A 23,826-nucleotide genomic window follows, 5' to 3' on the forward strand; every position below is an offset into this window, starting at 1 on the left:
AAAAAGAAGCTTACAGGGAAGGTCACGCTAAAACAACTCACAGTTTTATTTTCCCATGGGACTGTATTCCCCCCCGTCAATTACTCGTTAATTTTTCGCTTTGTCGCTTCGCACGCCTCCCGCGGGCTCCAGCTCGCTTTTCTTCGCGGGTGGGGAATGAAAAAAATCCACCTCGGAGGGAAAGGGGAAGGCACAGCCACAGGCTCTGCGGGCGGAGCTCCCCCCCTTAACCCCCCCTCCCCCGCAGCCCGGGGACGGGACGGGCGGTACCTGCTCCTCCCACCCGCGGCTACTTGCGCATCCCTCGGGCGCTCCTTCTCCATTCCCCTGGCGGGCGAGGTGACCCCGGGTCCCGGGCAGAGCGAGGAGGAGGAGGCAGCCATGTGGCGGCTGCTGGCGCTCCTGGTGAGTCGGGGGGAGTTCCCGGTGCCGTGATGATGCGGGGATGCGATGCGCGGATGCTTCGCGGGGCGAGGCGCGGGGGGACCCGAGCCCTAGGGGAGAAGCCCTTCCCGCTGCCCGTTTGCGGCTGGGAGCGGGTCTGCTCCCTTTCTTTGGAAAGAAGGTAAAAAGCAATTCACCGTTTCTCTGCCCGAAAGCAAGCGGAGGTAGAAAAACCCCCGATAAGGACGTTATCGCGGGTGGGTGTGGGGTTTTTGAGATGCCAGGAGGAGCAGGAACGCGGTGAAGAGTTCATCCTGTTGTCGTCTTCATGTCTAGCACAATATCTGTACTAGCAAATTGTGTTGCCTTGTCAAAAGAACAGCGCCAGGAGGGAAAAAGTATCATAAGATATGATTTAATGGAGGTCTTTGTTGCCTTAGAGAAATGAGACCAAATTCTTAACAATCCAAAACACTCCAGGCTTCCTTCTTCCCTGCCCTCACCGTTTTGTAGCTGTCACCCTTTAGACTTTCCATCCTATCAGATATCTTTTCAGGCTAAAAGCGAGGAATGTCACATAAAGTGATGCCAAAATGCCTAGTTTGTTTGATTTGGACCGATTTTGTACTACAACGCTGTAGCCATTCCTAGATATTTTACAGGAAGCTGTCCTTCAGATCTGCAGCATTGTTCTTCAGCTCTTCACCTTTCCAAGCTGGCAAAATGCCTTGCGGAAGTCAAGCCGCCGCCGCTGAGACGAGGGCGAGGGTGTAGGCCAGGTCGTGGAGCTGTCAAGGAACTGGGCAGCGTTCAGTAACAGCTTCTTGCGTCGTTAGGCTGGTGGATGCTGCAGACCGAGACCCTGCTCCCTGAGCTCTAGATCCCGCAGAATCAAATTTGTTAGGTGGAGATGAGTTGCCTGATAACTTTAATGTAGACTTGTGGTTGGCCACAAGTCAGCCAGCAACAGTTATCCCTGTTCTTTGCAGCAAGCTGGGAGTTACAGTTAGGTTGGAAAATGTTTTCTCCTCTTTTTTGCCCAAAAGAGCAATGGGAAACCTGCAGAGTGCCACTTGTACAAAAGTTTTCACCAATTCTGTAATTCCTGAAGTCACACTGTTATCCAGTTTGGTGACCTTGCCGTGACTTAGGATGCTGCTGCTTTTGCATGAAGAAAAGAGGATAATTACTTTTCTCAGTCCTCATCATCCTCAGTCTCAGCCAAAGCTGGGGCAGGGTATTATATATTAAGAGTGAACTCAGTTTGGTGCCCAAATGCCTTGTTGTTGGATAGAATATTAGAGCAAATAAAGCTGCCTTAGTTGGTTGATGTCAGGAGAGAGAGAGAGAGAGGCGCTGCTGGGTTTTGCCTTTTTGTTTGTTTAGTTTTCTGTTTGTTTTTTTTCCCTCTAATCGGAACAAAGACATTTATGTGGTGGAAAGTCTAGTTGCTTGTTTGAGAGCATTGGATTACAGTAATTTCTGGTTTATGACATGCAAAATGGCACTGATAACTTAAAAACCTTAAGAAACTACTGAAAACCAAAATAATTCTAAAAGCAGCGCCTTCCCAAAGTGTGTTCTACCTTAGAAGCTTTGAGAACTGCAAGTTCTTCCTCTCCCTGTTTTTCCTTTATCTGTCATCTGTCTTTCTCTCTGCCTGTCGGCTGCATCCCTCTGTCTTCATTGTTGGGTACCTCATGGAGTTCACAACTACTATCCCCATATCCCTACTTCCAACCTTTTTCCAGGGATATCCAGGCATGCTGGAGAGTATTGCACCCTTAGGGTTGGACTTGACTCAGCATTTGCCCAGGGCATGCACCCAGAACCATGGACCTGCTGGGAGGGCACGGCTATTGACGATTACTAGGCTGGGAGGTTTCTTGGTTATTTCTGAAAGAGGTGAACATTATGTCATCAAGAGAGGAAATCTTAGAACACTTACTATATTTGAGTGAAAGAAGACATGACAGGTATATTAATCTTACTACACGAGCAGACAAACTTATTTCTTCTCTGAATGTCTTCTCAAATTGTACTTCCTTGATGGTTGGGACGTCAGACTTTGACTGGGTATAATGAAATTTAGTCCAGAATACATTAGATCACTATTGTAATGTCAGAGCCGGTAGCAATTACTTTTCAAAATTCACAGAAAGAATTACATTAAAAAAAAAAAATCTGACACTTAGTTTTAGAATGAGCAAAGGTGAGCTGATTCAAAGCAGACTAGTTTCTATTACCATGTTAAAACACGGTAAAAATATTTACGAGCATCTGTGCACTGATTCAACCACTTAACAACTTGTGAGACTTCATCTGAAGTATTGTGTCCAGTTCTGGAATATGAGAAGGATATGGAGCTGCTGGAATGTGTCCAGAGGAGCGCCACAAGGATGATAAGGGGGCTGGAGCACCTCCCATGTGAGGACAGGCTGAGAGTTAGGATTGTTTGGCCTGGAAAAGAAAAGGCTCCCACGAGACCTTATAGCAACTTTCCAGTACCTGAAGGGGGTACAGGAAATCTGGGGAGGGACTTTTCACAAAGGCTTGTAGTGAGAGGACTAGGGGCAATAGATATAAATTGGAAAGGGGTAGATTTAGACTAGATGTAAGGAGGAATTTCTTCACCATGAGGGTGGTGAGGCACTGGAACAGGTTGCCCAGGGAAGCTGTGGATGACCCATCCATGGAATTGTTCAAGGCCAGGTTGGATAGACCTTCCAGCAGCCTGGTCTAGTGGGAGATGTTCCTGCCCATGGAGGGGGGTTGGAATTAGATGAATTTTAATGTCCCTTCTAACCCAAGCTGTTCTGTGATTCTATGAATATTGTTACAAAAAAGGAGGAAAGACCAGTGCTATGGTAAAATGTGAAAGCAGATGAGAATTGCATAAGATCTAGTATTTTATCCAGCATGTGGAACTACAGTGGTGTATTATTTTGGATACCAGACAGGAATAAAGTGAATGTGAACATGAGAGACTAGAGGAAAGCAAAAAATGTGATCTAAAATCAGGAAATTTGTTTTTTTGTGATTCTTGAAGAGAGATTAAAGAACGGGAAACTGAGAAAAGAAAGTGCATAAGATGCGTGATAAATTTCAGAGACACAAAGTAATTGCAAAGAAAAGGGGAAAGAGGGGAAAGGCAGAGAGGGAAATTCAGTTTGAGATTAAGACATCTCAATATAGGTGTTTGAATTTCTGTTATGGTAAGCAGAGGGTGCAGTAGATTCTGACACCTATTTGATTGGATCAATTTGTGCTTCCAAAGCAAATCTCCAAAGTGTGTGAATCTGATCCCTCCTGGGTGGATCTGTGTTGGGAGATCCATCCAACTGTTGTGTGGGTTTGGTCTGTGGGACTAGGAAGTAACAGCCACAAAACATGAGTTGTGAAGTGTTGAGTTCTCAGCAGCAACTGCTTTGCTCTATAAATCGTCTCGTATTGGGCTTACAAAGTAGACATACTCGGTGGAGTCCAGAGAGAAATAGTAATGTGGGCTGGCTTTGGGGCACATTAATGACTGTCTGATGTCCTTGTCTGTATTGGCTGTATTTATGGTGTTTATGCTTAGTGTAACAGAAGTTTAGCCACTTAGCGTTAATTTAGAGGTGTGAATTTGCGTCCCTTAGTCTGAAATGGAATCTCATCCAAACATCAGTATGATCAACCTACAAAGAACTAAAAATTAGGATAATAAAATTAGTATAAAAAATTAGCAGACTTTTCCATCTTTAAAGCTGGATAAATTAAGGCACCATCTTAGGTTGGCTGGTGAGGCTGTGGGACCTTCATCATTCACTTTTAATAACAGGTTAAACAGCTGTTGGGAAGCATTTAGTGTAGTTAATCTAGCTCCAGGGCCAGGAGATGGATTAGTAGATAACCTTGGATAGTCTCTTCAGACTACTTCTCTTAAGTGTGGAAGATCTCCACTTGCCCATTGTCTTCAACAGCAGATGTACTTATTGGAGGTGTGAGATCCATATCTCCTGATGTACGTGAAAGACGACATTTCTTGGACTTACTGTTTCATAGTGTAGCGTGCCTCCTAGCTTGATCAGTCTCCATCTTTACATTATAAAACTAAGGTGTGTGCTCAAAATCTGTCCTTTAGTCACTTCCTGACTATATATGAACATGGATTTAGGCAAGAGCAGCCTTGTACTCCCCATATATGGCAGTCACACCCTTCTTTTTCCTGCCCTTTCGCCTACTCCTGCTGCTTTCTTGTAGCGTTTCATTCCATTTCTATTACTTCAGGCCTCAGGTTTTCCACCTAATTTTCTTGAACCATCCAGCTTCCTTCTGACAATGGCTTCTCAGCTCTCTGTCATCAACAGATGTCATCAGTAGATATCATTTTTTTGTGCCAAGGCTATGATCCATATCAACTCACAGACGGGGCTCTCCTCCTCCTAGTAAGCCATTTAATAGAAGGCAGCTCTAGGATATTAAAAAAAGGAAAATTCAGAGTTCATCACCTGTTAGGTGACGTTTCACTTTTCCTTAAAGAAAATATCATTGAAAAGTGCTTTTCCCTTTTTTAAAGTTTTTTTAGCCTTTAAAAATTTTCTGTAAAAATGCAGGATCCCTTTATATATTTGTTCCACATGTATTTACGCATCTTGTAAATAAAATTGCAACTCTTAAAGACCTTCTGTAGATATCTTAGAAGTCCCTTGTGAGATATTCTGTGAACTATAGATTGGCAAAAACAAGAGCAAAAGCATTTTTTAACTGTTTTACTAATAAACCAGAATGTTTTGAGTCTGCTTTGCCTACTAAGCAAACAAACTGATTTTTACTTTTAGTTATCTTTATGAAAGACACTGATTATAATGACTAATGGGATTTTCTCCGCTTTCACAGTATGCCTCTCAGAGGAAGACCTGCTTATTCTTGAACTTCAGATGCTTTTGTTTGCACAGCAGTTTTCAGGTTTCCAATACAAGGAAACTTCTCATCTTGTGCCTTTTGTGTCCATTCACTATTGAGACAGAAACACTTACCCTTTCAGCTTACCAGTAAGAACAAACAAGGATGTTCATAATGACATCTTGACAACTACTCGACTTCCAAAAGTCACAGCTTCTATTGGAAAACTTTGATTAAGAACCAAATTTCTCCTGTCACTGTTGCTGGTACAATGTCATTAATCATAAAGATAAATTTTAAAGATCCATAGAGCTAAAAAATAAGAATATTCATGAAAGCAACTAAGGTGTAAGATCCTGTAGCCCTCACAATGCATATCCGTTAGGGAACTTAATCCTTGCTCATTTTTGTCTTCAGAATACGTGTAGTGGGAAGGTTACCATTTGAAAAGCAGTTTTGTTGTGCAAGTCCAAACAGCAGTCTGCTGTATTGCTCAACACTGTCCACAGCGTTGCTGTATTGTGTGGGAAAGAGATCATATCTTTTTTTTCAAAACACTGTTGTTCATGCAGCAATCAGAGCTGAGTCAGATGGAGGAATGGGGAGAGCCCAATCAACAGTATAGAAACCAGTCAAAGTGAATGTAAAGAAATACTCCCTGACTTATTTGAGCAGGAAATCACCTTTTCTGCACCTGCTTTGCCTCTAGTCATTAATGTTAAAAAAGAAAAAATCACCTAAAATGAAAAATGTAGGTAGATGTAATATTGAGAACAATAAAAGTATTCTCTTCTTTGCCTATACAAAGGTTAATAGTTCTGTTTGTTGGTTTCACATGTCTTAATAACCTTTTTTGTTGTTGTTTCCCAATGCCTGCAATTTTGCACTGTTTGAGGTTATTTTGGTACTTGCAGAATCTTTGGTGTGTGCAGAGCAGACATAAGCTCAGAGTCTCTGGTAACTTGGCTGATGGCTCCAGTTCCTTCCGTCTAGCATGGTGTTTAAGGGCATGCATAGCTGTCCTGGGCTGTCCTGGGCTGTCCTGGTGCATGAAGAGATGAGCAGTCCCAATACTGGATGTTGGCATACAAGGTTTTGTCAGAACAAGCATGGTTTGCTTGCTAGCATGCACACGTGTCTGCCTTGTTTCGAGTTAGGGATGTACATATGCCATTTATTCTCCCAGCAAGGTGCTGAGTAGAGAGCTGCTTCTGTCATTTACACTTCGGTAGATGCTTTGATTACTCCTTGCTTTTAAACCTTACCTAAACTGTATTGTTATCTTGTGTGGCTAGTAGTCCACCAAAGCCTGTATAGTCCATGATTTGCCCGGGAGAGGGTGTTGCTGACAACCCATATTTACTTCAATCAATGGCAAATTCCTATCTTTCCAGAATACTGAAACGTTATTCAGCATTGAAAAATGGTTGTTTAAAAGTGACTATTATTTATGCTTTTTTTTAAAAAAAAAAATTGCTTATTATCCTTTCCTGCTGGGACAAAAGTGCAAAACTTTATAATTATATAATTACAGTGTATGTTTTTAATGTGAGTGGTTATGGGTATATTTTTCAGAAGCTGTTATGGATAAATAGTAAATATTGATTGATAGAAATAAGACATTCTCTTCCTTATGGTTTTCCTATTCTTATGAGGTAGGTTGTGTCATTTAAGTTTTAGTACTGTTGAAGTGGCATAGAATTAATAATGATTATCATAACTTCTATTGCAGATCTGTCTGAATTATGGAAATGGACTCTATGTGGAGGTACAAAATAATGGAAAACTTTTCTTTATCTGTATCTGAAGGAGTGTTATCTGAGCAAAGAGCAAATGTCAAAGGCATGCTTTACTTCAGTTGACTTTTACTTCATCTTGACTTTTTCAATTTCTGAAGCATGAAAGCTGTGTAATAAGTAATGAAATGAACGCCAAAATGTAAACAAAGAGATTTCTACATCTATCAAGCTGGGTGGTGGTCAACTTTGAGAAACTTCCCCTGAAATACTAAATTTTAGTTATTTCTTTAACTCTAGAAATTAAATCAACTATTTTTTTATGGAAGATATCAATTGTGGAAACATTTCTGGTTGTTAATCTGGAAGTTGGCAGGCACAGTAGGGACTAAGCTGGCCAGGAGGACAATGGGTGTCATGCAGAGTGAGAATAAGGGGTGGTTGAGCAAGGATAGCAGAGGCAATGGATGGGTTGAATAGGGGCCTGCTGTTTCGTGTATTCTGTTGCAGAGAGAAGGCTGAGTGCAAGGCAGTATTGGTGGGATGCTTAACAGGGTAATAATGCAGAAATGGTGGTTTAAACAGCCTTAGAGACAAACCTCTTCCCACATCTGATGACAAGCATTTAAATCTTCCAGAACATGCATTTGCACCAACCCCTAGTCATGGGAATTTGCTCGTGTGTTTAAAGCCTGTCTTACCTAAGTTTGTCATCATGAAAAGACTGTATAGTTTTCGTCTTCAAACAGCTTGAGGAACATGTAGCGCTTAGATTCTGGCATGGAAGGCTAATATTGCTCCATGATTTTGAAGCTACTGGGTATCAAAAGAGTAAAAGTTATTCAGAGGTCTGGTCTACAGCAGCAATAAAGTATTCAGCTGAAATGGCTAAATGTAATGCTGACATTCAACCTTGTTTTTTCACAGGTTTATAATCGAAGTGTCAAGACTGGCATGTTGTCGCACCCCAACAGCCTAGTCAGACAGAAACGAGAATGGATAGTCCCTCCGGCTTTCATACGGGAAGAGGAGGACAATTCCTATAAGAATCCAATTGCTAGAGTAAGCCCAGAAAAGAGAGAAATACAGAATATACATAAAAATACAAATGTAGAATAAGTATATGGCTGCCCTAAACATATGCACTAATATTTCTTGACTTCTGAAGGACTATTGAATGTCCATTGGAGGTTGGCACATTTCCTTCTGTTTCTTTCCTTCAGTAGATGAATTTCTCTTGCTGCCTGATTTGGCTCAGTCTCTCATCTTTTCTCAGCCACCAGCTTTAATAAAACTATTGGGAATGAAATATCTTCGAGTTTCTTCACTTCACCATCCCTACTTAGCTGTGGTTAAACTTGACGACTGTGGCCCAAAACCACTGGCAATGATTGTGCAAAAAGATGTACATGGAACTTGATTATGTATATCTAATTTTTTAGGAAACAGGGCTAAAAATAACTGAGGCATTATCCTTTATTCAAGAGTGATATGCGTTTGGTTCAGCACCAGTGCTGAAACCTGAATTCACCCCACTGGTCACTTCAGCATGTAAAGTAACTGCAGATGGTAGGAGGCTGTTACCCTTTGCTTGCGCTTTCTCTTGATGGTGATGCTGGCACAATGCACATGCACTTTTCCAGATGTTTCAACTATTTGCTGACAACAGAGGAAGGGTATATTCTCTAGTCTATACACACTCTTCTACTTGTTCCTCTCCAGATTTGACCTTTTTTCTTCCACCCTATCACTTCCTTAGTCCTGATCACACTCGCTAGCTTAGTTCGAGTCTTCCTTCAAAAGTTGTCATATTTTATTTCCAGGCTTTGTTCAAGTAACTTCACTCTCCCCTGCAGAACTAATCGTTCTGGACTCAGGGTCGTGGTTTTTCCCCTTGTTTTTTTTTTTCTACATTTTATTTGCCACCATCCATTTGATCAGCCAGTTTGCTCCTTCTTCCCTTAGTCCAGCTTTTCACCTTATCATGGTGGTTTTCCAGCCTTTCCTTTTATTTGTATCCTGTCCCACTCTCTTTGTCCAAGCAGTCCCAATTTTCTTCTCCCACAGACCTCTCCACTATATGGTGGAGATCCTCAGACAGAACATGTAAATCTTCCTGGATTCATCTCAACATCCCCACAGTCAAAGTAGTGCAGGAAAATATGGTTCATATTTATTTTTGTTTCTTCATTGCAAAAGCAGAAAAAAATATTATCTTTGCATTTTAAAATATGGTTTATTTTACTGAACGTTATTTACTCTATTACATTCCTGCTAGATACATTCTGATCTTGAAGATACAGGGATAGTGGTAACTTATACTATATCTGGTCAAGGAGTAACAGAACCCCCTTATGGATTATTTGTTATCAATGGAAAGACTGGATACCTGAACATAACAGGACGGGTTGACAGAGAAAAGACTCCAGTGCTGCTTGTAAGTTCAATAATAAATTTTTCCTTATAGGTGGACACCTGTAGATTTTTTATTTGCTTTGTTCAAGTGTATTTGCTTCATTTAGATTAATTGTTTTTGTATGCTTGTGTGTATATGCATACTTAAAAGTGGATTATATATGCTTTTGTTATATATATAGTATATATGTCTATATGTTTCTATTTTGTCAATGTAATTATGTATTTTACAGTGACTCGTATCTACTTACTGTTTCTGTCTGTATTATTTCAGGTCAGAGGTCATGCACTAGATAAGACTGGAGCAAAACTGGAAGAGCCAATAGATCTCTCAATTAAAGTTGTGGATATAAATGACAACTCTCCAGTGTTTTCTCATGAGGTTTTTGTTGGTTCTGTTGAAGAATTAAGTGAAACAGGTAACATTTTGGGCCTTTTTTTTCCACTTAGCTTTCCCACACACATGCCAGGGCACAAGTGAATGTACTCTTTGCAGCACCATATCTGAAGTAACAAGGATGCATTCTCTTGCCTGCACAGGCTGGTTATTCACATAGGAATGCAAGTTTTTATTTGGCACTAAACTGTGATCATGGGAAAATATCCACATAAAGGTAACAAAGAACAACACTTCCTCTTATGGCATCTTTGATTTGATGTCAAAGCTACCACAAATCCAGGGACCTGAGTCTTTCATCAGGAGTTGTACAGGAAATGCAGTCTGTCTTCTTGCCTATTAATCCCAGACTATTTGAGAGAGATTCCACTCTGCCTTGCTCATAAAAAGGCCAGCTTTGCCTATGGGCTGGAGAGGTACTTAACTATTGCGAATATATTGCTGTGACCTAACCTTCTAAGAACAAGGTAGTAGCAGTTTTACTGTTGATGTCAGTAAGCAATGAGACCAACAGATTATATACCAGAAGATAAGAAAATCTGGAGTAAAACGACGCAATAAATACCTGACATTGGGTCCCTTTCAATGTCATGATAATCTGAAGAAACAAATTATTGACCATCCACTTCGGTGAGGCATTGAGTTTCCTCAGCTCTCTTTCAAGTCAGTAGCAGCTATACGGTAACTGCTTCTTTGCTCAAGTTCAGAGTCAGGCACTGGGCACTGAGATACACCCTTTCCCAGAGGAAAAAATTCCATTGCCAGAAGCTCTGAGGGGATTGCACCAGGATGACAAACATGTATTTTGAGTGGAGCTGTTGGAGGGCATCAATACAGAGCAGTTATTTTAGTAATGCTCAGGTAGAGGAGTTAATAGTGTTCCCTTTAGAATAATATATGACAGAAATGCAGCTTATTCAAACACTTTTTCTCTGTGTGATACCTCCAGTTTTCTATCAGGATTTTTTAGAGAATTTGAGTTCTTCTAAAAAACTGGTGCATTGAATTCTATGAGTTAAAGATGTGTGGATACAGTGTTCTTTTTTGCTAGACGATATGCTATTAATATGTACTATTTGGATTTTAGGGACACTTGTTCACCTCTATTAATTAAATAAAGGCAAGATCATCAGAAAATTGTGCAGTGCATCTGACAACAATCTGTTAATTTGAGACAGTACAGTAAAAATACTTGGCAATGCATGGCATCTTAAACGTACGTTTTGTTTGCTTTTTTCCAGGTACAATTGTAATAAGGATAAATGCAACAGACGCAGATGAGCCAAATAACCTAAATTCCAAAATTGCTTTCAGGATCATCTCCCAAAGCCCCAGTGCTGCATTCAGTATGGATAAGGATACTGGCGAGGTTCGAGTAGCAAAAATAAACCTTGACAGAGAGGTAAAAAACACCCTTCCATTTTTGATCTGTTAACAGCAGTCTTCTAATTCTCATTGTGTCACCCTCTTCTCTGTCTGCCAGGCTGGAGAGCTGACTCTCTTACCTTCCTTCGGATTAAAGCCTTGTCTATCTGATGCATGTTTTTCGAGGGTCTGAGAGAGCAGGTGACCAGATCGAGGTTGTGTTCCCTCTGTCACCTCTCCAGTGCAGCACTAGTCTGGTGGCTGTTGATTTCTGTCAGTCCCATACAGCCAGGGCAGAAGCAAGGGATCATTTCTCTGTGCTGGAGACAATATGGCAAAGACAACCCAGATCACCATCTGCAAAGCTGACAACTCCATCTAAATTCTTGCAGCCTTCTGTGCAAATTACAGTGCAAAGAGTTAGGATGGGTGCTGCTGTGAAACAGCTTTGGAAGCCATGTATTACTAGCAACTTTACCTGCTCTTGCATGAATTTTCATTGGCCAGCAGATGGTGATCTGGATGTTAGCCCTGTGGCTGAGGGCAACATCTCTGCTTCTAGCCCTGTCCTGACATGCAGGTAGCGGTGGCCTTGTCCCTGTCTATACCCACTGAAATTTTTTACATTTGCCATGTAAGTACAGTCTAACTCTTCGTTGGGGAGATGCAAAAGTCCTAAATCCTTTTCAAAGCCTCAGTTCTACTCCAGCAGAGCCCGTCAAGGTAGTTGTGTGTGAGATTTACTACTAGTTAGGGAGGAATTGTAATTGGCCACAAGAGAGATTACCAAAATTTAAGAGACGGTATAGTGAAGGAAAAAATTTTAGCCTGGTTTAAACACTTTTTTCTTATTGTGGCAGACACAAAGTAGCTATTCTTTGGTGGTGGAAGCAAAAGACCGTGGTGGTGAAGTAGGTGGGAATGCTGCGACATGTGCTTTAGAAATCAAGATTTTGGATGTCAATGACAATCTGCCTGTAGTTGAAAGTCGTACAGTAAGTATATTTATCACAATATTTGGCATGTTCCTACACCTGCCAGTATCCCATTGCTTAATACGAGGTTGTACAAACTTTCTTGCACTGATGAAATGAGGTAAATTATGACAATTTTTTAAAGAAGGGTGTTTTTCAATTGCAGTTTGAAGGAAGCATTGAAGAAAACAGAGCAAATGTGGAAATTATGCGAATAAAAGTATTTGATAAAGATGAAGAGTTTTCTGATAACTGGCTGGCAAACTTTTCGTTTGTTTCTGGTAATGAAGGAGGCTTTTTTCGTATAGTAACAGATGCCCAGACAAATGAAGGAATTTTGACTGTTGTGAAGGTTAGTATATTCCTTAGAGAGTCTTCTTTAAATATTAGAATAATTTATTCCTTTTAAGTTAGCATACAAATTACTTATATTCAGTTAGTATTTACATGATGGACATTCTTCTTTTGGTATATTCTTTGCTGGTGTATTCAATAATTCCAAGCAGAATAATTTTGTCCAGCTTTATCATTTACTTTCTGGGTGATCTCAAATGTATCTAGTGGGGCAGAAGTCCTCAGATTTTCCTCGTTGTTGGGCAACAGTGGTAACACATATGCTTATCTTCCTTATCTTAAAAACTGATAATTGCATAAACTTGATAGGAATTGTTAAGTAAATGAATTGGTTTTAAAATTAAAAAAAAAAATTGGAAGAGCCAAGTAATGCTGAGCACTGACTCACTGAAATTAAAGACAGAATATATGGGTAGGTCTCATAATACATACCTTAATTTAAATTCAATAGTATAAAGACATACTTACAATGCCCTTGATTAAACATAAGAAGAATAATCTTCCTCATATGCCCTTAAAGAGCTGAAGTATTATGTATTGAGAGTAATGTGTTAACAAACCGTTCTTCTTTGATTTGTTATTTAAATAGCATTATTTAAATATTAAGTGTATGAATGTTGTCAAGTATCAGATTCTGTCAAATTCTGAATAATTTTTTTTTTACTTGCTCTAGGAACTGGATTATGAAGAAATGCAAAGCCTAAACTTGGGTATCGTTGTAACAAACAAAGCAGAGTTCCACAAGTCGATTAAACACACTTATAAAGCACAAACAATTCCAATCAAAATTAATGTGATTAATGTGCGGGAAGGTCCTGTGTTCCCCAGAGGCCCTAAAATTATTGAAGCAAGTGAGAAACTGCAGATAGGACAGGTTATTGGACAGTATCAAGCCTATGATGAAGACACTGGAAGAACAGCAGAGCGCATTATGTAAGAATCTTTTTACAACCATCATAACTGAGTAGTCAGCAATCAGATAAAAAATATGTAAAAATATGTGGTTTGAATTGAAATAATTTCAGAGGCAATTATCTTCTACCACGCATAATTCACACCTAGAACAACATCATTATCATCATCATCAATATTTTGTAGAAAATAGCTGATATGAAAATCCTAGTTGTTTTGTTGTATACGGTGAGACATGACTGTTTGTGCTGAAGCTGTCTGTGCTTTCATGCTGTTTTGTCATGCCTGTCTTCTTTTGTAAGTAGATTTACTCATCAACTTTGTCGTCTTCAGAATGTTAGGAAGAAATATGCAGAAATATCTAGTAGTTCGACAGAAAGGGTGTAAAGTAGAGGCAGAAAGGGTGTAACATAGAGAAGTTTGCATGTGTGTGTTTAGATTTTGAATTGCGGCTCTTCAACTGAAATGTTGTTGAATCACTGGTGTGGCTTTTACAAATGCTATAGGCCAGAAGAGGTGTATACCCAACGGTGGACTCCCCTCCGTCATGCCTGTAATATAGTCTCTTCTGGGTGGCTGCCACTCAGCTTTTGGTGAAAGCAGGGACAGAGAGGAGGAGGATGATGACCAGCAGCACAGCTCCCTCTCCTGCTCTCTGAGTCTACTTTTTATAATGCCTCCATATATAAATCCTGCCTCTAGAGGGAAAAAGTGAGTTTCAGCATTCAGGATAGGTTTATAATCTTAGGTTTCACATTGAAACTAATTCCAGTGGCAGGAGCGTCACACCTTAGGTCTAGAGTTTAGGTCTCTGCTTTAAACAAAGAGTAAACATACTGTGAAGCTGCTTTCCATTGATGGTTGTTTTCCTCATTATAAATCTGTATATATTTATATTAAATTTTAATCAGATACATGAAAGGAAACGATACAGCAAACTGGATCACAATAGACCCAGTCACAGGTGAAATCCGACTTGCCAAAAACCTCGATTATGAATCGCCTTATGTAGTAAATGGTACCTACACTCTCACCATGTTGGTTGTAACTACTGGTAAGTTGAGAGGGTTTTGTTTTCACAGTAACTGGTTTGTTTGGGGTTTAATTTTCATTTTAACAACCATAGTTGGTTTAACCTCCCTGTCTTTAACTCCCTTAAAGTTAGGCACCTACTGTGGTTTTCCATAAGCTCTATATTTGGAGGAGAGACACTGGCAACTCATTGAAATAGAGTGAACCTTGGAATAGATTCCCCAGATGCCCATTCCTCTTCTTTCATTAGACAGAGGTGAACTTTTACAAAAATCTTCGCAAAGACTAGATCTGCTAGGAACATCCCTTGTCAAAGTAGAAATTGCCAGTATCTCAGTAAGCTGACTGGCAGACTTCAGAGTCCTAAGCTTTCTCCTTTTATAATCTGCATGTTTCTGTGTTACTATACACAGGAAATGGATATTTATTTATTTTTTTAGTTAAAATAGTTAAACAGTTTGCCTTCAGAAGGACTTTGTCAATATGTTTGTTAACATTAGGAATGAAATACTGCTCCTGTAAGCTCCAGGGAGAGCTCTTGCAACTTATTGCAGCACTGTTTGTGCCTTGGAAAATATAAAGGGTTTTTATTTTAAAATTAAATTTTTGCACTTTTCAATTCAAATTTTTGTGTTTTAAAATCTTAGATTCTCCAAAGAAAACTGCCACCGGCACAGTCATTATTCAGGTTAGAGACGAGAATGATAACTGCCCAGTTATTGTGAACCCTGTGCAGACTGTGTGTTCAGATGCAAAATTAGTTGATGTTACAGCGAATGATTTGGATGGTTACCCAAACAGTGATCCCTTCAGTTTTACTGTCATTGATGAGCCAGAAGGGACAGCAAAAAAATGGATAATTGCATCTAGAAATGGTAAGAAAATGTATTTTTTTATTACTTTCCATTCTTTGGAGTCCTACTGTTGTAATTTTTTAATTCTAGTCAAGTTGAGCGTGTGGCTGATATAGACAAAATAAACGCATATATATGGAATCAGGCATGAAGGCAAATCACTCATGTTCTTCTCCCTTCTCTGTAATGGCTCTAAAAGCACAGTCATGTCTTCTGGGGTTTGTCGTGTTCCCTCAGTTGGACCATCTTTGCCTTGCTTGATGATCAAGGATTTCATGGGTAATGCTGACATCAAGCCATTCTCATCTTCCCACACAAGGCATGTAGTGATGGACGATTGTTTTTTATTAAAACTGAGCTTGAAAATATGGTTGTGTTACTGGCTGCAGTTAATACACAAATCAGTCTGCACAGTGAGCCTTGAAGAAAGTACATACAATGTAACCTGTCTAAGATTGTTCAGCATAGTAGTAGGAACAAAAATAGGTCAGAAATAAATAATTTTAATGAGTACTTCAAAATGAGATGAGAATTTTTTTTCTTACATTTCCATTCATATAAGTCTGGGAAATGCTAGAAGGAAAAGCTTCAGGTGGATTGAAGGCACAAAAACCACTTTTTTCTTCTCAGGCTCTTTATTCTGTCCACTGTAATCCTACAGCATAACACTGCAAAGCAATCAACAGAGTTATCCTTATGACCAGATTTAGGACCAGGAAGGAAGCTTCGTAGTTTTTCTTACCACATTTGCAGCCATACTGATTGGAATTGTAGGGAACACAGCTTTCCCAAATAGGATGTTGCTCCCTAGCTGGGAACATCATTTAGGCTTCTCTTGCCTAGTTGTGTCCTTGATGTGACAGGGACGCAGGAGCAGGTGATATGTTGGCTCCCTAGACTCTGTCTGTGCCCAACAACATATTAACCGCTTAAAGACAAAAACTGGTTTTTTGTGAATTGGGCCTTTAGCCATCTAAATGGCATGAAGGTTAACTTTATGTAGGTGGTTGGGCTGTCTTCCATTGTAAGTTTATGGTGATGTGAAACTCTTCACAATTTCCTGAGGCTGCAAGTGAACACGGATGATTTGTTACCAGCATGGATGACTTGATTAACGTAAGTGCACATACACTGTAGCAGCTGCTAATAAAACTTAATTCCATTGCATTGACTAGTCCTGATTGTAGAGGGCTTGTTGGGAGGCTGTGAAGGTTTTATTTCCCTTGGTTTACAGGAGTCAGCATCCTTTCCACTGATTTCTTATTTGTCTTTTCTTCTTCTTTAACCTCTCCCTTCTGCCTCAGGCACGAGCATACAGCTGGCACCACAAAACCTGAAGCCAGGCAGAACTGAAGTTCCCATTCTCATAAAGGATTACCAAGGATTCAGCTGTGCTCAAGCACAGTCTCTGCAACTAAGTGTTTGTAAGTGTACGGATGACGGAGTATGCAAAGAGAAATATATTGGCACTAAGTCAGTGGGTCTGGGACCAGCGGCAATTGCACTAATCATCTTGGCGTTTTTACTTTTGCTGCGTAAGTAATTGTTTCATATTATCTCAGAAGCACTGTAAACATGGTCTGCAAGGCATCAGGAAAAAAACAGTTTGGCTCCCAGGTTTTATCATCTTGATATATTCTGCGTAAATTCCTAGTCTGTGTGAAGTCATGGCAAATCCCCAACTAATTTTGGTAACATCAGCATTTCACCCTCAAAGGATTTCTAGCTGTGCATTTTAAAATTAATATGTGCCACTTTAATATTTGTTTACGGTGCTGTAAATAACAGGTGGGGAAGCAGCATGGAATCCTTTTGGTGTTTCCCACACCTCCTGATGTGAATCCTAACTCTTCCCACTGAAACCACAGCACTCTCTCCACTCTCTTCTCCCTCACTGCAGACCAAGGTCTGATCCCTTGCTCTGAGCAGCATACATTGTTTTTTTGGTGAGACAAAATAGAAGCTTGAATGTAAGAGAAGAGAGCTTGTTGTCAGGGCCATGTGGCCATGTGTACTAGTGCTGTATTTAAAATGGCAATGGTTTATCACTTGTAGCAATCTGGCTGTGACAACACAAATTTCATGCCGCGTGAATATGCTCTGCTCCTCAGACTGGATTGTTTTGAATTCCCCAGGCAATGCTCTATACGTGTTACAGGAGTGGTGAGCTGGAATTTACATGATGCCATGTTGTTATCTAGTAGTAAATGAACAGGAGGAGCTAGAAATGCTGAGCTTGTACAGTGATATTTAGGGCTTAGTTTTGGTATGTAAGAACTTCGATAGAAGTATAGCTATATACACGTGGTCATTGGCAGGATTGAGGCCCAGACAGCTTAATTGTCAATTTACTCTCTAGGAAACCATCCTGGGCTGTGTTTCTAGGAAATAGCCTTGAATATTTGGCAACATGTCTTCACTCTTCTATCAGCCCTCATATTGATCACTAGTTCATTCAAGAGATGTTTTGGTACGAGAGCTGACCAAACTTTAGTACTGACTACTTGTAAGCTTTGACACTAATCATCACATAGTTCATGAGAAACTTCTGTCTCCCCGTAGTTATTCCACTGTTACTGCTGCTGTGTCCCTGTGGCTCAGGAGCAAAGGGATTTGCTGCGATACCGGACTACAGCGAAGCGATGTTGCGTCAGTGGAACAGTGAAGGTGCAGCTCCTGAGGAGAAGGCATGTATCTCTTAATAGCAGTTCTCTTTGATGTCTGTCCAAGCATTCAGTTTGGCACTTGTCTATTCCACATAAGGGACTGATGTTTCCAAGGTGCACAGCAGATTTTAACCGCTCATGAACATTAATTAAATTTAACCCCTTGAGGCTCAGTGAAGGATGCACAGAAGATGAATTCCACCAGCAGCTCTAGAAACACCATCCATGCTGTTTAAATTCCAAAGTAAAGGGGAAGCAAGCAAGCAAATGTTGATAGTATCTAAGCAGGAGATAGGAGTGTGGGAAAAGCATTGGTGCTGTAAAGAGTGAAACATTTGCATTTTCAGGCCTGGAATGTTCTTTGTCTGTTTGGGAGCATGGTAAAGCAGTGAAAGAATGGGTTATAAACCTTAGTTTCTAGTTTAGTTTCAGGTTAATTTTTAAGTGACTTCCCTTTGTATTTGCCTTCTTAAACAGAGTAAATTCTTTAAAAAAAAAATGCAGAGGTGGCAGGAAAAAAGTGCAGATCTGCAGAGGGAACAGCGAATGCCAAGAGAAGTTTGCCCTTGTCATAATACAAAACCCAGTTTTCAAAAAAGAAAAAAAAAGGTCATGATATGGGCTTGCCTTTGCGCAATTAGAAAGATTGAAGACTTTGATTTAGGGCCAATGCTTACGCGAAATTCTTGATAAAACACAATTACAGGGTAGCCAAACTGCTGGAAAAGAAGAATAGGCCAGGCAGCATCATCAAGGCAGCAGGCAGTGCACACTCCCCAGCTTTGTGTCTGGGGAAAGCTGGGCAGAGTCTGACTTGGAACAGCTGACCTCTGGAGTTTTGCAAGCATGCCTTTGGGGAAGCTTTTTCCCTTCTTTCACTCCTAACCCTTTGAGTTTCAAGGAAACAATGATCTATAGAAACACTTCCATGATCCTCCTTGGGAACACAGTTAGGGAAGCTACACCCTATTTCAGGATGTGCTTTACTCTCTGCAGCAACATGTACAAATACGAATTCGAACAAGTCATAAAACAGCACCCTCCCAGGTCCCACCCAGCCCTGCTGCTGGTTTGGTGAGTTCCATGTGCTAGACAGCGCATCTTTCATGTCACTTCCTAATTTGTGTTATTTATGTAGCCAGTGCTAAGCCTCATCCCACCCACTGGACTGGGGAGCTCAGGAGGAGCAACCAGCGGAGCAGTAACAGCAGCAGCAGCAGCAGCAGGAATGAATGGAGTGGAAACTGCAGCAGGAGGAGGCAGCTCTGCCTCTCATGTAAGAGAGTACCACAACACTATCAACAGGGAAAGATGGGAAGAACAAAGAAATCTCCTTTCTGGTGCTGAATATGGAGCCACGGCAGTTGGAGGGGCTGAAGGCATGGCAGGTGCAGAAGGCAAGACAGTGGCTGCAGGAGGAGTCACAGTGGGAGCAGCAGGAGCCATGAATGAAGAATTTTTAAGAGACTACTTCAATGACGTAAGCATATGACCCACGAATAACAGTATTTTCATATTTACACTTAGCATCGTGAAGTGCTGTTCATGTTATTATGAACATAGATGAGTAGATAGGTATATGTAAACACTCCTGATAAAATGGCCAGTGTTGTGTGCATGTGGAGTTGGCATTAGGTATTTTTGGGTTAGGCTCACCTGTGGGACTTACCACATGACAATGCACAGTCCAGTAGCACTGGGTTCTTACAAGGTCCTCCATAATGAAACCCTACTCAAGGGAGGTCATTGAGGATGAGATCCAGAATATTCAGCAATGACCAAGGAAGCCCTTGCTCAGGAAGAAGCCATGAGAAAGACTATGTAATATAAATCTCATGGACTTAAGCCCATTGAAGTGGCCTCTAGGGAGGTGCCTATGACTCATCATGAGTCACAGCTGCAAACTTTATAATGGAGCAAGTTTTTGAAAGATAAGCCATAGAGGTCTAAGGTAGAGGATGGGTCTGCATTTTCAAAGTAGCTGATGAATTAGGCGGGGCTGGACTTACCTCTTTGCTGGATAGCCTGGGTAAAGGGACATTCATCAGAAGTGAATGAATCAGAAGTGAAGAATCAGAAGCAAATGTTGCAATCCGATTTCTGACAGGTTTTTTTGGGGGTGATCTAACCATTGACCAATAGACTCTTCCTCCTCACTGCAGATATTCCTCTTTGCGTAACGTGCATCACACAGTCCGCAGGCTGGTGAGCTCATTATAGTGGAGGTATCACTTCTGTATTCCAGGGAGTGTGTGGACTGACCATCACCTATACAAACATCTTCACACCCTGCAGCTGACTGATGATGGGGCTCTGCAGGGGAGTAGCTATGCAGCTTTGAATTGCCACCTCAGGCAAGGGAAGGGAAGGATTTGAGCTTAATGCACTTGTATGTCTTCTGAGTGTTCTAGCTACTGGTCTTCTGAGTGAACAGATGCAGCAGTGGCAATTCTGCTTTCCTTCTGCCCTTTGCACTTCCTAATATTAAAGACATACTTTAGTCATTGCAGGCTGCTGAAGTCTTACAGGATGGCTTTGTAAAGATCATACTAGAGTAGCTTTTACAACTTCTGTGAGGCTAAAATATCTCATTATAACAGGATAGAAAAATAAAAATAAAAAACCAAAACAACCCAGACACGTTACCAATCCAAATAGTTTCAGATGTGTGGTGATTTTTATAGAAGCATTTCAGGTTATGTACCTACTTCCAGGGTCAAATGTAGCTAAACACACAGTCAATTTGGGTCAGGATATATACCACATTACACAAATGTCTGGGACAATATACGCTCTACAACTTCAGACATGGCAGAAAAGTGGTTCTGAGCAGAAGCCAGCAAGCATATGAGGTAAAGCTGGTTCAGCAAGCCCAGAAGACTTGGCTGTCTTCACTCCTGGAACCGGAGCTGGTGCAAGCACATACACAGATAGCAACCCCATTGCAGATTTTGCTTTCAAACGGAATTGATCCACTTGAGACCTTCATGTTGCAAAGTGGCCTGAATAGAGCCTAATACTTTGTGTGCTGGATCATGCTCCAGTACTTAGCAAGCAATTTAACTTTGTGATTTCTTTTCTGTTTTGCTCCTTGGATGTGATCCTACAGGCTGTGCTTGCGAAAAGGGGCACGGCAGGTGATGACATGTCAGCATGTATTTATTAAATTTGTGTTTAAATGTTGGGATACTCTCCAGCATCATTTTAGCAGTCTCCCAGAAACACCTACTTGAAATTCATTCACTGAAACAAAATAAAAAGCAATCTCTTTGTGAAGATGCAGTGGTGTCACAAATAGCTGATAGGAATAGCAGCAGATGGTTATAGTACCCAAGGTTTTTGATTTAATCCCAGAGTGCACTTCTTTTTCTCATCACGTGTACTGCCAGGTTCAAGATAGCTTCAAAAAGCACTTTTAGGTAGTGCCCTTGGTTCATTGGTGATTTCTGTGAGTTCAGTTATATTTTCTTATTTTAACCTTTTTTGACCAAACAACTCTGATTTTCAAATTTATGATGTCTAGAACTGCCATTAATGAACTTTTGCTTGCTTTTGTTTTCTGTCTGTAGAAAGCTGTCTCTTTCGCGGATGAAGATGAAGCCCAAGCTGCAAACGACTGTCTCCTGGTTTATTCCCGGGCAGAGTCAGGCTCCCCTCATGGCTCTGTTGGTTGCTGCAGCTTTATTGAGGGTGATCTTGATGACCATTTCCTTGATGATTTAGGAGACAAATTTAAGACTCTAGCAGAAATCTGCATAGGTAGACACATCAACATGAAAGATGGAAGCTCCAGGAATGAATCAGGTTTCAGTCTTAATGACACAAATTCACAGTTCTTAGATCAGCAAAATGCTTCCAGCTCTGAACAAGCCTTTGCCTCAGGCAGCCACTACCAGCACGCCTCACCAGTGCACATGGGCGGTGGCACAGGAGGAGGCACCGTGTCCAAGGAGGTGGTCACAGAAACAAGCTTTGCACCCCACTCTGGGCACCATGACGCCCAAACTCTTCCCACGGCCCACACAGAGACCAATTTCACCATGACAGAAACGTCATATTCTGCAGGGGCGCCTGCCCACTCAGCCACTGTCTTTCTAGACCCCCATTTTAAGGAGAATGTAGTGGTGACAGAGAGAGTGCTGGCACCCACGTCAAGCTTGCAGGGCATGGTGGAAGTCCGTGACTTACCACATGGAAGTAATGTGGTTGTTACAGAGAGGATCATGAAGTCAGAGGGTGCCAGGCCAGGAGCCTTGATGGGTCAGGATTTCCCTGATTCCCAGTACGTTGTGGTGAGAGAGCGGGAGAGGGTGCTTGTACCTGCTGCAGAGCAGGGTTCACTCCGCTTCCCCACTTTGACAGAGGGGCACAATGTGGTAGTGAATGAAAGAGTGGTGGCGACCTCAGGGATGCAGAGCAGTGCTGAACAGGTGGCAGGTGCCAGCTCGGGAAGGCAAGAGCACGTGTTGATCACAGACTCCCTGCTTAACCAGACAGGATCCGACTTAGAGGGGCTGCCTACTGCCAGCACCACGCTGAGCAAGTCTTCCACAGTCACCAAATACAGCACAGTGCACTACACTCGCTCATAGCCTGGCCCCTTGCCAGAGTGGTGGTGTCCGACACCCACGATCTATGTGCATCTCGTGTTGAGCTTTTTGTTGAGACCTGAATTTGCTGGAATTTTCAGAATTATATGGACTTGCTTGTAGTAGTTTTTATAAATAAGGATTATGACCAAGAAGCTAGTTGACCAAATCTGCTGCTGTTATTGGGCAACACTGGCAGCAATGCTTTTGAAGCGGAAAGATGTGGGAAATATTTTGGGTTTTTTTCCTTGTTCCTTGCTATTTTTGTAATTGCTTGTTATTATTCAGTTAGTGTAATAATATCGCATAACCACAGCTGCATAATTAGGGGAAAGCAGAAGAAAAAGTCTTAACATCTAGTGATAGATGGTAGTGTACAAAGCACAAGCTAGGTACTGCTGTTTAGTGTATCTGCTGAAGATGCCCTGAGGGGCATCAGTTTCTCATTGTGTGTTTGCCATCTATTACATTGTGGGCCAGGGCAGCTTCCTCTGAGCTGCAGCTGCAGATCTGTGTGCCTTGGTAAATTTCTAAGAAATCTCTCCTTCCTGAGAAGAACAGGCCACCAAAGCCATTACCTCCTCCTCAGGGCAGTGGTATGTTGATTGCCTGGAGGGATGTCACAACTTCAGGTTATCAGTGTTTTTACCTTCAGCAATCAATACTTGTGTATTAGCATGGGGGTAAAAGAGAGCAAGTAGCAAAAAAGCTGAGAACTGCAATTTTTTTAGTACCTGTGTGTAAAAATTCCACTACTTGGTGCAGGTCTAGGCTGGCATGGACAAATAAGCATTTGTGTTGTAATTGGTTCTTAAATAATGTATGGAGAACAGCCAAAACTTACCTTAGCTTTAGAGCCAGGGATTTATTCATTGGCTTTGCTAGCAAAGTTTATGGCCCTTAGACATTTGTAGAATCTGAATTTGAAGTGTGATAAGCTAAGTGATTTTATTTCTGTCCATGAACTCACAGATGCAAGCACAGAGAGGCAGCCCACCATGTGTGTGGCTGTGTCTCGGCTGACACCAGTGCCAGAGTTCATGTTGCCTGTGTAAAGCCATATAATGGCAGCTTTTCTTAGCTCAAACAAGACAAGGGAAAGCTCTCTATAATTCTGCAACACTTAAAATTACTTTCCTTTCTATGAAATGTATGTGGTAAAAGCAGAAGAGAGTACTGCATACTGTTTGGCACTATGTATATATGGACATGTAAATATTTTTTGTATGCAGTTTGAAACATTTTAAAGTGATTTTTATAGCCA

At 41.1% G+C, this 23,826-nt stretch overlaps 1 protein-coding gene across 3 annotated transcripts; it reads left to right on the forward strand.

Annotated features, from left to right (window-relative positions):
• The first annotated feature begins 380 nt into the window (after nt 1-380).
• Nucleotides 381-23,359, forward strand: LOC138719090 (desmoglein-2-like). Of its 3 annotated transcripts, none has more exons than XM_069854022.1 (15): nt 381-405; nt 7,001-7,036; nt 7,932-8,066; nt 9,283-9,441; nt 9,694-9,838; nt 11,058-11,218; nt 12,042-12,176; nt 12,322-12,507; nt 13,183-13,442; nt 14,333-14,475; nt 15,101-15,328; nt 16,612-16,842; nt 17,870-17,998; nt 19,116-19,453; nt 21,543-23,359. In XM_069854022.1, the coding sequence occupies exons 1-15, from the start codon at nt 382-384 to the stop codon at nt 22,563-22,565; spliced, it is 3,333 nt and encodes a 1,110-aa protein (XP_069710123.1). In that variant the 5' UTR covers nt 381; the 3' UTR covers nt 22,566-23,359. The 3 variants fall into 3 exon arrangements, with proteins under 3 accessions (XP_069710123.1, XP_069710125.1, XP_069710124.1); XM_069854024.1 differs by lacking the exon at nt 381-405 and adding an exon at nt 595-608; XM_069854023.1 differs by lacking the exon at nt 381-405 and adding an exon at nt 6,175-6,225.
• The last annotated feature ends 467 nt before the right edge of the window (nt 23,360-23,826 follow it).

This window comes from Phaenicophaeus curvirostris, chromosome 3, assembly GCF_032191515.1.
Source record: "Phaenicophaeus curvirostris isolate KB17595 chromosome 3, BPBGC_Pcur_1.0, whole genome shotgun sequence".
NCBI classification, from domain to species: domain Eukaryota; kingdom Metazoa; phylum Chordata; class Aves; order Cuculiformes; family Cuculidae; genus Phaenicophaeus; species Phaenicophaeus curvirostris.

Coding starts and splice junctions, on each gene's coding strand:
- LOC138719090 (XM_069854022.1), top strand. CDS start 382: ATGTGGCGGCTGCTGGCGCTCCTG. Junction 8,067..9,282: donor ATAAGAATCCAATTGCTAGA/GTAAGCCCAGAA, acceptor CATTCCTGCTAG/ATACATTCTGATCTTGAAGA. Junction 15,329..16,611: donor GATAATTGCATCTAGAAATG/GTAAGAAAATGT, acceptor CTTCTGCCTCAG/GCACGAGCATACAGCTGGCA.